At 44.2% G+C, this 15,196-nt stretch overlaps 1 protein-coding gene across 1 annotated transcript in view; it reads right to left on the minus strand.

Annotated features, from left to right (window-relative positions):
- Nucleotides 1–15,196, minus strand: part of KALRN (kalirin RhoGEF kinase) — a 775,504-nt gene that overhangs the window by 554,962 nt on the left and 205,346 nt on the right. Inside the window, 1 exon segment of the mRNA XM_058295672.2 lies at nucleotides 7,859–7,933. Within this exon segment, the coding sequence (XP_058151655.1) occupies nucleotides 7,859–7,933 (75 nt within the window).

The raw sequence follows: 15,196 nt of genomic DNA on the forward strand, positions 1-15,196 counted from the left end.
CGTCCACAGCTCCCACAACGCATGTACACGCCCAGCTTGCAGAAGTTGTTGGGCTGCACAGGATTCATCCAAATGGACATTCCCCTGACAGCATGGATTTCCTTTCACCTGGCCAAAGCTGGGAGCGCGAGCAGAGGTGGGGACAGCACTACCTAACAGCTTGTTTCTCTGCTCACCACCTTCCTTGTAGTGCTTTCTTTTCAGAAAGAAATGAAAACATTAAATTGCATTATTCAGTTCTGTGTTTCTGTTTGTTTTTTAAAAGCTCAGGAAGCAAGGGTTTTCTTTTTTTGTTTGTTTGCTTTTTTAAGATGCAGTCAGCCCTCATCTCCCTGGAGCCCTCAGCTCCCTCCCAGGCATGGGAGAACAATGCTCCCTAAGCCCGGAAGCTCTGGGCACCACGTGCAGATGAAGGAGGCTGGCCCCAGTGCGCTTGGCCCACCAGCGCCTGGGAGTGAGCTGCACAGCCCCCTACCTTGTTTGTCCTCCCCCAGGAAGGTTCTATCTGCATCCTCCCTGACTACTGGCCTCCCTGCTTGCTGCTTCTATGTGTTCCAACTCCCTATCACTTGGGAAGGTCTTTTCTAGGTCTGGCTGGGCCCTGCCCCAGGACTCTGAAGTCACATGAAAAAAAAAAACAAAAACAAAAAAACAACCCACAACAAAACCAAGAACAATCGTACAGCAAGGGACTCCATGTCAGGGTATACTGTTTGTGCCCATATTCCCTGACGTGATATGAAAGAGGATGGTGCTTAGAGGATACGCATTAAATCCAGATAGGCTTCCAAAGTATAGGAAGTTCAGGCTAACGAAGGCTTGGGGACTACAAGGGAGAAGGAGGCACAGATCAGATCAGATGTCCCAGAGGGCTGTGAGCCATATTTCCAAAAAGCTCCTAAAGCTTGGTCTATGGAGAAGCAGCAGAAATCAGAGGGCTGGCACTGACCAGTGGCCTGTAAGACTTCTACACAAGGTTTTCCCACATGCTCAGCAAGCACTCAGACTTCAAGTTCACAATGACCTTGGAGGTTGCCTTATATATGCCTCTTCCTACACTGGAATCCCTACTACCTGATTCTGCCAAGGGTTGTTCAGCTTCAATATCTTTAGTGACAGTGACACTACCTAAAAACATATACAAGTACCTAACACTAATGGGGAAAGGCAGCTACTGATCACTCCCGTTTAACAGCAACATCAATAATAAAATGCTATCACTACTAGCTAGTAGTAGCAGCGTCATACTAATAAAAAATAGTAATCACTTAATATTTTAAAAATCTTTTACACACTCTCATTGAACGCTCTGCCCTTACCTCCCACCCCTACACTCTGAATCATCAGTTTTTCAGTTTTCCATCCGATCAAGTGGGAGACAATTCTTGCTCAGTTTCCCATTCCATATACTCACGCTCTCTCCCTTCTATCCATTTTGGCTATTTACCATCAGCCCAGGATAGCAGTGTCTGTGAAGTGCACTCCAGCAGCGTGTAACCGTATGTAGCAGATTGATATTATTGATGAATACCAAAAAGAAATATTGGATTATGTTTGTAAACTGGTCCTTTCCTCTAGGCATATTAAGTGTATTGGATTCAGAAGTTTTACTTTTACTTGATTAAATAATGATTATGGCTTTGATTGGGCCACATCAGTAGGACATTGAATGTCCACCCACTAAGGGGGCAGGGAATCACAGAGAAACCGCACTGCAGAGAAGGTAGGTTGGAGTTTGGATATTGGAGCCTGGGAAGTAAACACACAGCCTAGTCTGCTAGGCTGCCGAAGTGCACTATACCAAAAATGTGCTGCCCTTTAACTGAAGTAACCTAATTAAAAAGCCCTACTTACAATAGGTTTACACCACAGGACTATATTAAGTTTAAGAACATATTTTTCTGGGATTCATATAGCTTCAGTCCATCATATCTGTGAACTACATGAAAAATGGACAAGTTTTTATTGAAATTTGTGAGTGGAACCACTGCTCAGAGAAGGTGAAGCTGTCAACCTACTGTTTCGGGAGAGCATGGCCGCTGCCTGAGCACTTGGAAGGGGTGGGGGGCTACCATTCCATCAGGCCTGGAGGACAAAATGTCAATCTATAGATGACTCTCAGACCTTGAAATCTAATTGAGTTTTCCCTACTGGGTTTCAAAATTATTTGGGACCCATGACCTCTATGTCCTTTCCAATTTCTCCCTATTGGGATGGGAATGTTTATTCTATGCCTATCCCTCCATTGTAAGTTGGAAACAGATAACTTGTGCTCTAGGTTTCACAGGTCCACAGATGGAGGACCGACCACATCCATAACCCATTTTGATGTGACTGTACTTAGCATTGTTACTGAAATTACTTAAGGCTCACAAATTTCAATAAAAACTTGTCCATTTTTCATGTAGTTCACAGATATGATGGTTTGAAACTATATGAATCCCAGAAAAATATGTTCTTAAACTTAATATAGTCCTGTGGTGTAAACCTATTGTAAGTAGGGCTTTTTAATTAGGTTACTTCAGTTAAGCATGGCCAGGGTGGTGTTTCTTTTTTTTGTTTGTTTGTTTGTTTTTCTTCTTCTTCCCCACCCTGCTGTTTTTGCTGTCTGTGTCCATTTGCTGTGTGATCTTCTGTATCTATTTTTTTGTCTTCTCATATTTCTCCTCTAGGATTCACAGGGATTCAATCCTGGGGACCTCTGATGTGGAGAGAGGTTCCCTGTCAATTGTGCCACCTCAGTTGCTGGTCTCTGCAGTGCTTCACCTTGAATCTCTCCTTTGTCACTCTTCTGTTGTGTCATCATCTTGATGCATGACTCACTTGCACAGGCACTGGCTCACCACCCAGGCATTCAGCTCGCCATGCAGGCACTGGCTCACCACGCAGGCACTGACTCCCATGTGGGCACTTGCACAGGCACTTGGCTCACTGTGTGGGCACTCACGTGGACACTCAGCTTGCCACGCAGGTGCCTACTCGGCTCACCACGTGGGCTTTCAGCTTGCCACACGGCACTCAGCTCACCACATGGGCACGCTTTCTCTTCTTCTTTTTTACCAGGAGGACCCAGGGATCAAACCCAAGGGTTCCCATATGGTAGGTGGAGGCCCTATCATTTGAACCACATCCACTTCCCCCCACGGTGCTTCTTAATCCTCTTACTGGAGTCTTTTATAAGAGAATGAAATTCAGACAGACAGAAAGTGATGGAAGCAAGAGGCAGAAACAAATTAAATCCAGAAGAGAAGGGAGAGACCAGCAGATACCTCCATTTGCCTTGCCATGTGATGGAGTCCAGATTGCCAGCAGCCAGTCTTCAGAAAGAAAGCATCACCTGATGATGCCTTCATTTGGATATTTTTCTCAGCCTCAGAACAGTTAGCTTGTCAGTTCATAAACCCCTATTGTAAAGGGCAACACATTTTTGGTATAGTGCACTTCAGCAGCCTAGCAGACTAGAACACAGGGGTCCACACCATCAGATGACAGGACTTCCCAAAGAGCCTTCCTGCATAACTGCATTTCTAATCCTGACTTCCTCTGAAAGTGCTGACAGGTTCCATGTTCAGTTAAACCCTCACATAGAGCACTACTCTACAAGGACTTACTTTCTGGAAGCTCAGATAAGTCCTTTTTAGAGCTTCTTCTGGCCCCAGTCTCAGAGGACACTGTTTGGGTAGGCTCAGAATTTTCAAAACCATCAATTCCTGGTTTCTTTGTGTGCTCAGTTTATCCCTTTCTTCTCACATTTTACTATAAGCTGCAAGAAGAAACCAGGCTGCACTTTCCGTATTAGCTTGGCAATCTCCCAAGCTAAATATCTAAGTTCATTGCTTTCAAGTTCTGCCTTCCATCTGACGTCACAACCCAACTTCACCAAGTTCTCTGCCACTTAAAAACAAGAATTGTCTTTCCTCCAGTTTCCAAAAACACATTGATCATTTGCTTTTAAGACATAACTGGAATTACCTTTAATATCAATATTTCTATCAATAGTCTCTTCAAAGAAATCTAGAGTTATACATAACTGAGGGAGTGCTGAGTTCCCATCTGGGGGAGCTCTGTTGCACTTCCCAGTGGAACAGCAACAATCCTCCAAGTGCAAGGGCAAGACCAGTGAAGAAGGATGGTCCAATGATGGGCCGTTGATACTGATGACCATGCTTATGAGCCTGTGTGCTTGAAATTTCAACTAGGCCTAGAGCTGCAGGGTGCCTAAGTGTTACCTCCTGAGAGCCACCATGTTGCTTAAATGTGGCCATTCTCTAAGCCAAACTCAGCATGTAAATGCAATACCTTCCCCCCAGAGTGGGACATGACTCCCAGGGATGAGCCTCCCTAGCACTGAGGGATTACTACCTTCACCAACTAGTGATGCAACTAGAAAAAGACCTTGAATAAAAGGGGGAAGTGGTAAAGACAAATGAGATTATATGGCTAAGAGATTCAAAATGAGTTGGGGGGTCATCAGAGGGGTCGTGCTTATGCACGTCTCAGCAGGATCCCAGAGACAGTCAATGTAGATACAACCCCAAGTACTGGTGCTCCTGAGGGCTATGGAGATACACAGGTTCTACAGCCATGACAGATGGCTCTGGAGTTCATTGCCTTGCCAGAGGGCCCACTTTGGAATTTGTGCTCCTGAGTGTGATGGAGTTGGACTCAGATGTGACCTCTCTACACACGCCTCTTCTGTCACTTTTACGGACCCCATGATTGGCGCAGGGTTTGTGTATGCTCAGGAGACTTGAATCTCTAGACTGTCCATTTGTAAGCTGGGCCCTGAGCCTCAGCAGAGTTGCAACACCTATTCTCCAGTTCATGGACTTGCCCAGGTCAGCTGATGGGGAGGTGAGAATGGTCAACCACCACACCAGGGAACCAAGAGTGCCTACAACTGCAAGCAGGAGAATCTCATCCATCAGCCATGTGGGATCTAAGCCCCCTCTCAATTTAGAAGTGGAGTGGACATTGCCAACCCAGGGTCCACAGGATGGAGGAATATAATATAATATGGATTGGAGAGGACTTATTGGTAATCTATTATAGAACTGTTGTGACTCTAGCAAGGGAAGAAATTGTATCACTGATCTGGAGATGGTGGCCACGGGAGTTGCTGAGGGCACAGAGAGGGAGGAAGAGGTGTGATACAGGGCATTTTCAGGACTTGGAGTTGTCCTGAATGATATTCCAGGGATAGATGCAGGACATTGTATATCCTGCCATAACCCACTGGATGGACTGGGGGAGAGTGTGAGCTACAATGTAAACTATGGTCCATGTGGTATGGCAGTGCTCCAGGGTATATTCACCAAATGCAATGAATGTGCCCTACTGATGAAAAGGAATGTTGATGTGGGAGGAGGGGGGTTGGGGTGGGGAGTGGGGTATATGGGACCCTCTTATGTTTTTTAATGAAATGTTTTATGTGATCTATTTATCTTTTTTAAAAAAACAATAAAAAAACAAGCAGAAAAGAGTGAGCATCCTAAGGGTCAGGAAGAAGAGGCTGCTAGATTAAGGCCTATGCCTAGAAACTGACATTAGTTAAGCAGGCCTAGAGCCAGATTCAGGAGGAGGTGACATAGGTCCTACCATGCAAGGTGAAGAATGTCAAAGAATTTGTATCTCTGTATAAATCAGCCACAGGGAATTTGGGGACTAAGGTTTAAAATATCCTTCAGTTAAAAAATAAAATAAAAATAAAAACTAAAATAAAATAAAATCAAGCACTTCACAATTCTTCCAACCTCTACCCATTACCCAATTCCAAAGCCATTTCCACAATTTTGGCATTTGCAATAGCAGCACCCTAACCCCTGGAACCAAAATTTGTTTTAGTTTCCTGGGTACCTCAAGCAAATACTACACAATGGGTTTGCTTAAACAATGGGAATTTAATGGCTCACAATTTTTGAGGCCAGGAGAAAGTCCAAATCAAAGCATCATCAAGAGGATCATTTCTTCTAGAAGACTGTAGCATTCTGGGTCTGGAGAGTCTTGGTCCTGGGTCCCTCTGTCACATGGTATCCTCTCCTGGCCTCTCCATTTTCTTCCAGGTTCCATTGAATTTCATCTTCTTGCTTCCTGTGGCTTTCTCTCTCTGTCTGAATCTCATACCATTTATAAAGGACTCTAGTAATAGGATTAAGACCCATCCAAACTGAGGTGCGCCACACCTTAACTGAAGTAACCTCATCACAAAGTCTTCCTTACCATGGGTTCACACCCACAGGGATGGATTAAGTTGAAGAACATATTTTACTGGGGTACATACTGCTTCAAACCACCACAGATGTATTTCACAGTGTGATCCTTTGTCACTCACAGGAACATCACCCTACCCCCACCGCAGGAACCCCCAAAGAATCTGATGCAGGAGGATTGAGATCAAGCCCTGAAAATGGCACCCAGAGTGGTTCAGTGTACCTTATAGTTTATTAACGACTGCTTTAAGGGCCTGGATTGTCACTGGCTTCAGTTACATCAGGAGTTACCAATCTTTTTCTTAAAGGGCCAGAAAGTAAATATTTTAGGTTTGTAGGCCATCTTGTCTCAGCCTCAGATATTCATTCCTGCCATTGCAACTAGAAAGAAGCCTCTGACACAACCTACAGTAGGCTCAAAAGTGACTTCCAAAGAGCAGGTCCTAACCTGGGAATCTACAAATGTTACCTCATATGGTAAAGACTTTGCAAATGCGATCAAGTTATGGATCTCAAGATGGGGAGATTATCCTGGACTATCTGGTGGGCCTTAAAGCAATCACGGGTGTCCTTATAAGAGAGAGACAGAGAGTGATTTGAAACACAGAAGAAAGCAATGTGACTACACACGTAGAGATTGGAGCAATGTGGCTGCAAGCCATGGAATGCCAGCAGCCATCAGAAGCTGGAAGAGGTAAGATTTCTCCTTACAGCCTCTGGAAGGAGCACCACCCTGGCAATATTTGAGGTCAGTGAAACTGATTTCAAACTTTTGGCCTCCAGAATTATGAGAGTGTAAATATCTGTTGTTTTCAGAAACGGACAAAGAAGAAGACACAGCAAATAGACACAGAGAACAGACAATGGGGATGGGGGGGTGACAAATAAATAATCTTTTTTAAAAAAACCTGTTGTTTTAAGCATGTGGTAATTTGTTACAACAGCAACAGGAATCTAATACAGTACCTAAACAAATAGTCATAGCTGCACTCTAATAAAACTTTATTTACAAAAACCGGTGACTGGTTGGCAGGCTATTGTTTGCTTATCCCTGAAATAGGCACTAAGAGACCCAGGTGCACAAGATGGGTGGGAGAGAGAAGTCGGGAATAAATATTTGGAAGTTACTATCCAGGAAAAAAAAAATCCAAAATAAAAAACTAAATACAAATACTCACTTGAATTCCCTTTGCCAGGGAGAAAGAAGGGCCAGATAAAATTTTCATCTCTTGTCCATGACCCATTCTGAGATGAATCCAAATAAAACCTCTTGGAATGTGCGAAGGGAACACTCTTCCAGCTGGAGCATCTCTCACAGGGGCCTCAGGGGTCCTGCTGGGCCTGAAAGGCCTGGAGGGGGGGAGTGGCATGGCAGGGGGTGGTGTGAGGTGTGTGGGAGGGACTGAGGCACCCACTCGTGGTTGTAAAAGTCCTCCAGAACAGCCAGCTGCACCAGAACGCTCCTGCCTCTTTCTGTCTGCCTCTGGAGAGAGAGCAGCTACTCTGACCATCACTTCCACCCCCTACTTCTTTCTTAAAAACACAGGAAGAAGGGAGCACGTGCATGCACACACACTTATACACATGAATGCACACACACACACAACTTCTCTAGGTCTGTTACAAAGGAAAGTTCCACAGAGACTCACCAGACACGAAGGCCACTTTTTCCTTTAGGATGGGAAGGACATCAGAAGCTTTCAAACCATCATTCCGAAAAGAGCCTGTGGAACAGTGAAAGAGAAGGAATCAGGGTGAAATAGATCAGATGGCTGAATCTCTGGGTCCCTCCCTCAGTCTTCCAACCCACCATTGGTCAGAAAGGCATGCCCTGTTCAGGTCCTACAGGAGAGGGCCCATGAGAGAGGATATGCCCACGTGGTGCCAGCCACTGGGAGTGATCAGTGGTGGGAGCCTTCCTTCCAGGTCCCCCCAAGGAAAGAACAGTTCATGTCACTCCCACATACACAAAGCTTCATGCCCAGGGGACGACAAATATATCCTGTCAACATGAGCAACTTAAAGATGGGCTTTTTTTAAAAATCATGTTGGTACCCTGAGTGCTAGGATGGTAAATAGTCAGTGTCTGTTGAACAAGTTAATTAATATCAAAATGGACTATAACACCCTAAATAATTATTTTTACCTTTTCTGTAAGTGGCACAGTTACTGTTAGTCCTTATTTTAAGAAAAGCAAGCCACAAAAATTCCCAAGTCAGAAGCAAACTTGATGCGAGAAATGCCCTCCTCCACCTTCCTTCCTCTTCCTCAATGACATTACAATGTACACAATAAACAGGAGGTCTGAAGAAACTACCAATTTGGGAAGGAAATGCACACCCCCTTCAGCAACCCATTCTGTGTCTAAGTCTTGCTTCTCAGCTGGAAACTCTGTTCTGGGGTCTAGTTGAGTTCCTGCTGGAGGGCTAGTGACAGACCTGGAGTGCACATAAAATGGAAAATAAAGATGTGCCTGGAGAAACAGTAGCCCCCTGAGGCAGAGGACAACGCAGCCCAGCATGAGCTGCGTGGGCAGTGAGGACCTGCTTCCACACACAGAAAACCCCAGGCAGCCCACTGCATGCCTATCATTTACCCAGAGTCCTCCCCACAGGCTTGTAGGGACAACCAGCAAACACTAACAGCCCTTCCCGGCTGCAAAGGGGTCTCTGCTGTGTTTTAGTGTTTCACCGTGGGAACTCAAGTGGTTCTGTGTCAGCTCAGCGGGAGAGAACCAGCAGCCACAGACACTACCCTCTAAGCTGTGCTCCCTCTCATGGCTTACTCTCCAGCTCTTCCCCTGGGGTCCAAATCTGACAATCTACAGAAGACAGTAAGAGGCTGGGAAGGATGATCCCACTCAAAGCTGCCTCCATCCCTAAACACTGACTGTTTCAAAAGACCATCCTGGGAATTTGGGTATCAATCTAGGACTGGCCTAAGGAAGGGAAGTGAACCCACTGCATACTCAGCCAAGAAGGAAGAGAGATGTGCCCCTAGCATGTGAGCTTCCACGGGCAGAGCGCATAATCTAATCCAAAACAAATTTCCAAAGTATCTGATGATTTCACCTATTTCTTCTTTTTGCGTCTTTCACTAAATGAAGGTGGTGAGCCTTTTTATTCATTGGTTACTTCTCTTTATAAATTGATCCGTATTACCTGATGCCTGAATAACCACCTGCAAGGCTCACTTTGAGAAGACTGTGAGCAGTAGAAGGAAAAAAAGTAATGCATTGTTTTGTACTTTCTATCCTTAGTTTCTGCAGATCATTATGTTCTGACCTTATCTTACAAATCAGAACAATTAAATCTCACCAGTAGAAACTATTCAGGCTCAATGTAAATTATTAAAGAATTTATAAATAGATACATAGTTGTTTTTCTTTAGCTTCATGAAATAAAGAGACCTTTCAGCTTCCTTGGCAAGGAAGAATCCCCTAGATAAGAATTATCTTTATCTAATAAATGGTTTGTGTGAAATAATGCTTCTGCAACAAAATAATTTAAATAATTCTTTCCATACATCAGTTTTTAAATACTCTCCTCCACATCACTATGCACACTATTAATTTCTACTGAAAAAAAAAAATTTAATGTGGAAAGTTAAACTTCAGCCCTGTCTTCTTCCAGATTATTTACAAGTTCAAAAATAGCAAGGCCCAAGCTAATGGCATTTTACCATATATATAACCCTCTTCTCTCCTGAACACTTACCCTAATTTTCCCACTTCTTTCACCCCTCCCCTGCTGTTTTAAAGTATACAAGTGAGACCTAATTCCACACAGTCCCCTAGACCTTAGGAAAGAATTTCAAATTTGGTATTATGCAAGCAAAACTCCCTTCTCCTCCCTGCTTGTCCCCATCATGGAAACTGAGCTTGGAAACACCCCACTGGTCCTGCTCCACCTCTATCTTCTCCCCTCCAGAGCCCAGGACAAAAGAGAAGGCATGCCGCTGCGCTGCTCGTGCAGGCAGCTTGGACAGGGCTGTTGCCTCAGGCTTCCTCTTCCCAGGCCAGAGTCCTCTACCATCCAGTTCAGACCACTGCTGAGCTCTCTGCCAGGCTGTGTGCCTATTATAAGAAAACCCAAAGTCCAGATTTACAAAACCCTCAATGAGGGGAAAATCGTTTCCAACAACAACAAGATTTTTCACATTATAGAAGGATGTGTTCCAGGGTCTCTTTAAATAAATGTTCCCTTTAGTGGGTTTGAATTAGTTTTTCATTTGCCTAAAAGTGAATCACAAATAACTTTTCAACAATATATGTATTATGTAAAGCCAAGTAGAGCTCAACTAATTAGCATAGCAGCTCAGATGTTGTTGACCTTGCATATAAAACCTATTTGCACTGGCTGAAGATCCTATGTATCAATTCCCCCAGGGTCCTTGTGAAGCCAGCTGTTGGAATATATAAAAAGGGTAAATTCATTTAACGCTAACTCAAACAGGACCCATGAAATAGCAACGTGTTTTTACTAACAAGTACACATCTCAGTAGACTCATGGTAAGTGTTCAATATCTATTTGATAAAAGTATAAATAAATGAATGAAATGTTAACCCTCCCTTACACGACTTGCTTAGGGTCATGTCTTCATCTGTCACACCAATCCTATGGATTGTACAGTCCCCAAGATACCACCCAGTTCTCATGCTCTGAGACTTTTTTAACCTTTTCTTCATATTTATTGAGCTTTAAGAGCCTCAGATTATCAGTTCAATATGTTTTGAGAGGATGCATTTGGAAACAAATTCCCTAGCAAGAGCCAATGCACCTTGGGATGCTGGAACAACTCTTCTCTGGCTTCCCACCCCATTCTTTTTCCTGAAATTACCTTAGGGATCAGGATACTCAAGGAAGTTTATCTCACTTTTCAGGTAACCCAAATAACCAAAAATAGGAGAACAGTAATGGAAGAACTTCTGGGGGCCATTCACACCTTGGAGGAGCAAATGCTATCTTTGGTACATGGTATATTTGATAGCACTACTAGCCTATAAACTCTAGACCAATCTTAGACCAGCTTCCCCCTTTAAAAGAAAAGCTTAGATTCCATGGGGCTGATGGATGTGATTCTCCTGCTGGCAATTAAGTCCCCTCTCAATTAAGAGGTGGAGTAGACATCGCCATCCCAAGTCCACAGAATGGAGGAATAAAATATGGATTACAGTAGACTTACTGGTATTCTACTATAGAATTATTATAACTCTAGCAACAGAAGAAATTGTATCATTGATGTGGAGACAGTGGCCACAGAAGTTGCTAAGGACAGGGAGAGGGAAGAAGAGGTGTGATATGGGGCATTTTCGGAACTTGGAGTTGTGTTGGACGATATTGCAGGGATAGCTGCAGGACATTACATATCCTGCCATAACCCAATGAATGGACTGGGGGAGAGTGTAAACTACAATGTAAACTATAATCCATGCTGTGTAGCAGTGCTCCAAAATGTATTCACCAAATGCAATGAATGTGCCACACTGAAGGAAGTTGTTGATGTGGGGGGAGTGGCAGGGTTGAGTGGGGTATATGGGAACCTCTTATATTTTTTAATGTAACATTTTGTGTGATCTATGTATCTTTAAAAAAAAAAACAATAAAAAATTTTGCTAAAATAAAAAAAAGCTTGTTGAAAGAGTGGGCCCCTAGCTACTACTGAAGAAAGCAAAGCCTCTAACCCCTTGGAGGTACTGCAGGAAATTAAAAAAAAACAAAACAAAAAATCCAGAGGGCAACCTCACAGACCTGACCAAAAGTGGGTGTCATGCTTTCTCTTAAGGACAAAAGCATGCTTCACTGGCATTCCATGCTAATTCTACCCCATTCGTGTCCTGCTGCTGTCAGAATTACAAGCCTGCTGTTCCATTAATTAGCAAAGTTAAGATGCTCTGCATCTATTAGAGAAGTAAAAATTACCACCACCATCTCCCCAGGGTTCTTCAGCATGGGTCTTCTCTAAGGCCTGCATTTTGCCTCCTCCTTGCTCCAAATGTGTTCTGCTGATTGTGCTGCTGCCTGTTCCTCGTCATATTTTCCTATTCACCATTCCCCACGTTGGAAAATGCCAACCATCCTGCCTCCTGCTTTCAGCCTCTGCATGGCCCCATGTGGCAAGAGAAAGACTGGCCCTTGTGTCATAGGTCCTGTCCATGGTTTTGTGTCTCTGGGATGGTACTAAGCACCAGGGCAGCTGGGGACTGTGCCAAAGTAGCTCCATGCTCACCCTCTTCAGAAAGCAATCCTGGTCTCAACTAGCGAAGAAAGGAACAACTGAATGAGCACTTATTGAACATTTGGAGGTACAAGCTTCCAGGTACCCATGATTTGCTCTATATTTCTCTGTGCCCAGTCACACCCCCTTAATTTTCACTTATTTGGAAGTACTATGTAATTTTTTTAAGGTCATTTCAAGTTGGCCTGAACCTTGTTTCATCCACTAGATGGCAAATTTCCCCACGCTCAGGTCTCTGTCTCCTCTTTCCTCTCTATCCCTGTGGTGTCCAGCACGGGGGCCTCACTCAAAGGTGGGATGAGTCACTGACAAGCTGATGTATAAGAGATTTGGCTTACAATTCAGAATTCCAACAACTCAGAACAAAATGTGGCCTAATTTGGCATGGGTATAATTTGGACAGTTTCCTCTTCCAAGGATCATTTATCAATTTTTTCTTGAGCCGCTACTATGTACTAGGCCTTATGCTAGTCTTTGGTGATACTAAGACAAGTATGAAATGGACTCTGCTCTCCAAGGAAGAAAGATACATAGACAAATAAGTACATTGAGCTATGAGGCATAGGATATCACTTGTACAGAGCAAAGAGTTCAAAGGAGCTTGCCAGAAATACAGAATCTCAGGACCAAACCCCGACCTACAGATCAGAACCTGTTTAATAAGATACCCAGGGGATTCATATGCACATTAAATTTTGGGGAGCACTATACTAATGAAGCATGTCTTTCTATTCCAAAGTTGCCTCAGAAGCAGAGATATATAAAAGCACCCTTCATGCTAGTCTAAACAGGACCCTCTGAAATCAGATCTAGAGCTGCTCATCATCTCCCTCACTACCCCCTACACACACACATAGGAAGATGGGAAAACCCTCCACTGCTGCCCAGGGATTCCAGAGATTCTGCCATTATACTGTAACTCATCACTCAAACTCAGCACTGGAATAAAAAGCCTATCCAAGAGATAGATAACTTCCCCCTCCAGAAGCAGGAAGACTGAACCATGTCTTGTTTTTTGCCCTGATAGAATTGGCATCAGGAATGTTTGTGAACAATATCTATCCAAGTTGTTCAGAATTTCAGTAGATTAAACCACCTTCTCACACATCAAACATTTGTAACAAATCTTCCTTGCTACCCAATCCTCAGAGCCCTGCCTTCTGTAACTGCTTCTCATTACCATAAATACTGTCCCTGATCATATTTGTAGATCAAGATGCAGTCTTCTGAGATGGCACCTGGAAAACAGAAGGAACCAGCCCCCTTAAAATTCTGTACCCCACCTTAGTTGCAATGCCCTACACCAGTGCCCTGGACAACACTAGAGGAGTAACAAGGAAGAAGAGGTGCCCCCACCCTGGGGGAGTCCATATCTAATAGAACACAGTGCTCAGGAAATTCTCTGCCTTGGAGGGGAGACCCATTTCAGTTCTTTGAGAATTTCTAGCCTAATAAATACCCAATGCCCGTTTCCCAATACCAGGAAGTACCCAGGCTCTGTATAAAAAAAATAAGATTCTAATGAAGAACCCTCTGACCCTTTCCCCAACTTGGCCATCCTATATCCTGATTTTTGGTACTACTATCCACTGCATTACCCAAATAGAAACCTGGGAGGTGCCCTAGATTTCTCTCCCTCCTTTACCGCAAACATCAGTTCTGTTTCTCATTTCTATAGCTTCTACATTTTCAGCCTCTAACTGAGCCAGCATTTCCTCTGTGAAGTTTTGCTGACTTCCCCATCAAGTTGAGTTGTCCACCAGGCTGTACCTTCTACTTTATCATACCTGGATGGCATTTATATGTCTTCATTCTACGCCCTAGATTTCTCTCCCTCCTTTACCGCAAACATCAGTTCTGTTTCTCATTTCTATAGCTTCTACATTTTCAGCCTCTAACTGAGCCAGCATTTCCTCTGTGAAGTTTTGCTGACTTCCCCATCAAGTTGAGTTGTCCACCAGGCTGTACCTTCTACTTTATCATACCTGGATGGCATTTATATGTCTTCATTCTACTCCTCACTAACTGAACCTGACTTCTTGAGGGTTGGGACCATGTCTTATTTGTTGTTTTACCCCAGCTTAGCACAAAAGGAGCTCAAGAGATTTTGATTTGAAAAACGGAGCACACACAGGTATTAAGACAGAGAGCAGGAGTAAGGCAGGCTCCCCAGAGGAGATAATCTTTGAACTAGGCTTTGAAGGGCCAAGGAATGGAGCAGGTGGGATTGAAAATGCTGTCATTTGGCAAAGCAGACCAGGATGGGACCAACTAACATGTACCAGAGATTGAAGGAGTTTTGGCTGAAGAGAAAAGCAAAGTTAGGGAGTAAGAGAAATGGTGGGCAAGGGCCATGGAGGCAGTAGGTGGTTCAGTGAGCTAACCCTGAACCCAGTATGGTGGACACCTGGGAAAGCATCGGCCAAGACACTGAGTTCCTTCAGAGGTTCAGTGCGCCCAAGGAACAGCCAGAGCTGTGCTGCAGCAAGGGGAGCACTGGGTAGAGTCTGGCTGGTCCCAGAGGGAGGCTTCAGATCCAGAACAAAGTTGGCCCCAGCAGGCTCTGGCCCCCACACCTCCCCACAGTTCACATTGTACTCTGGTGTGAACTGGGGGAGGTTGGGACACATGGCCCCTGCTGAGGCCAGAGGGTGAATGTGGGGGTAAAAGCATTGTAACTTTTTCCCATTTGTTCTTCTCCCCAAGTTCTAAGAAAGACCAGGAGAATGCCTGGCTGTGAGTCACCTCC

Source organism: Dasypus novemcinctus, chromosome 4 (genome assembly GCF_030445035.2).
Source record: "Dasypus novemcinctus isolate mDasNov1 chromosome 4, mDasNov1.1.hap2, whole genome shotgun sequence".
Classification (NCBI taxonomy): domain Eukaryota; kingdom Metazoa; phylum Chordata; class Mammalia; order Cingulata; family Dasypodidae; genus Dasypus; species Dasypus novemcinctus.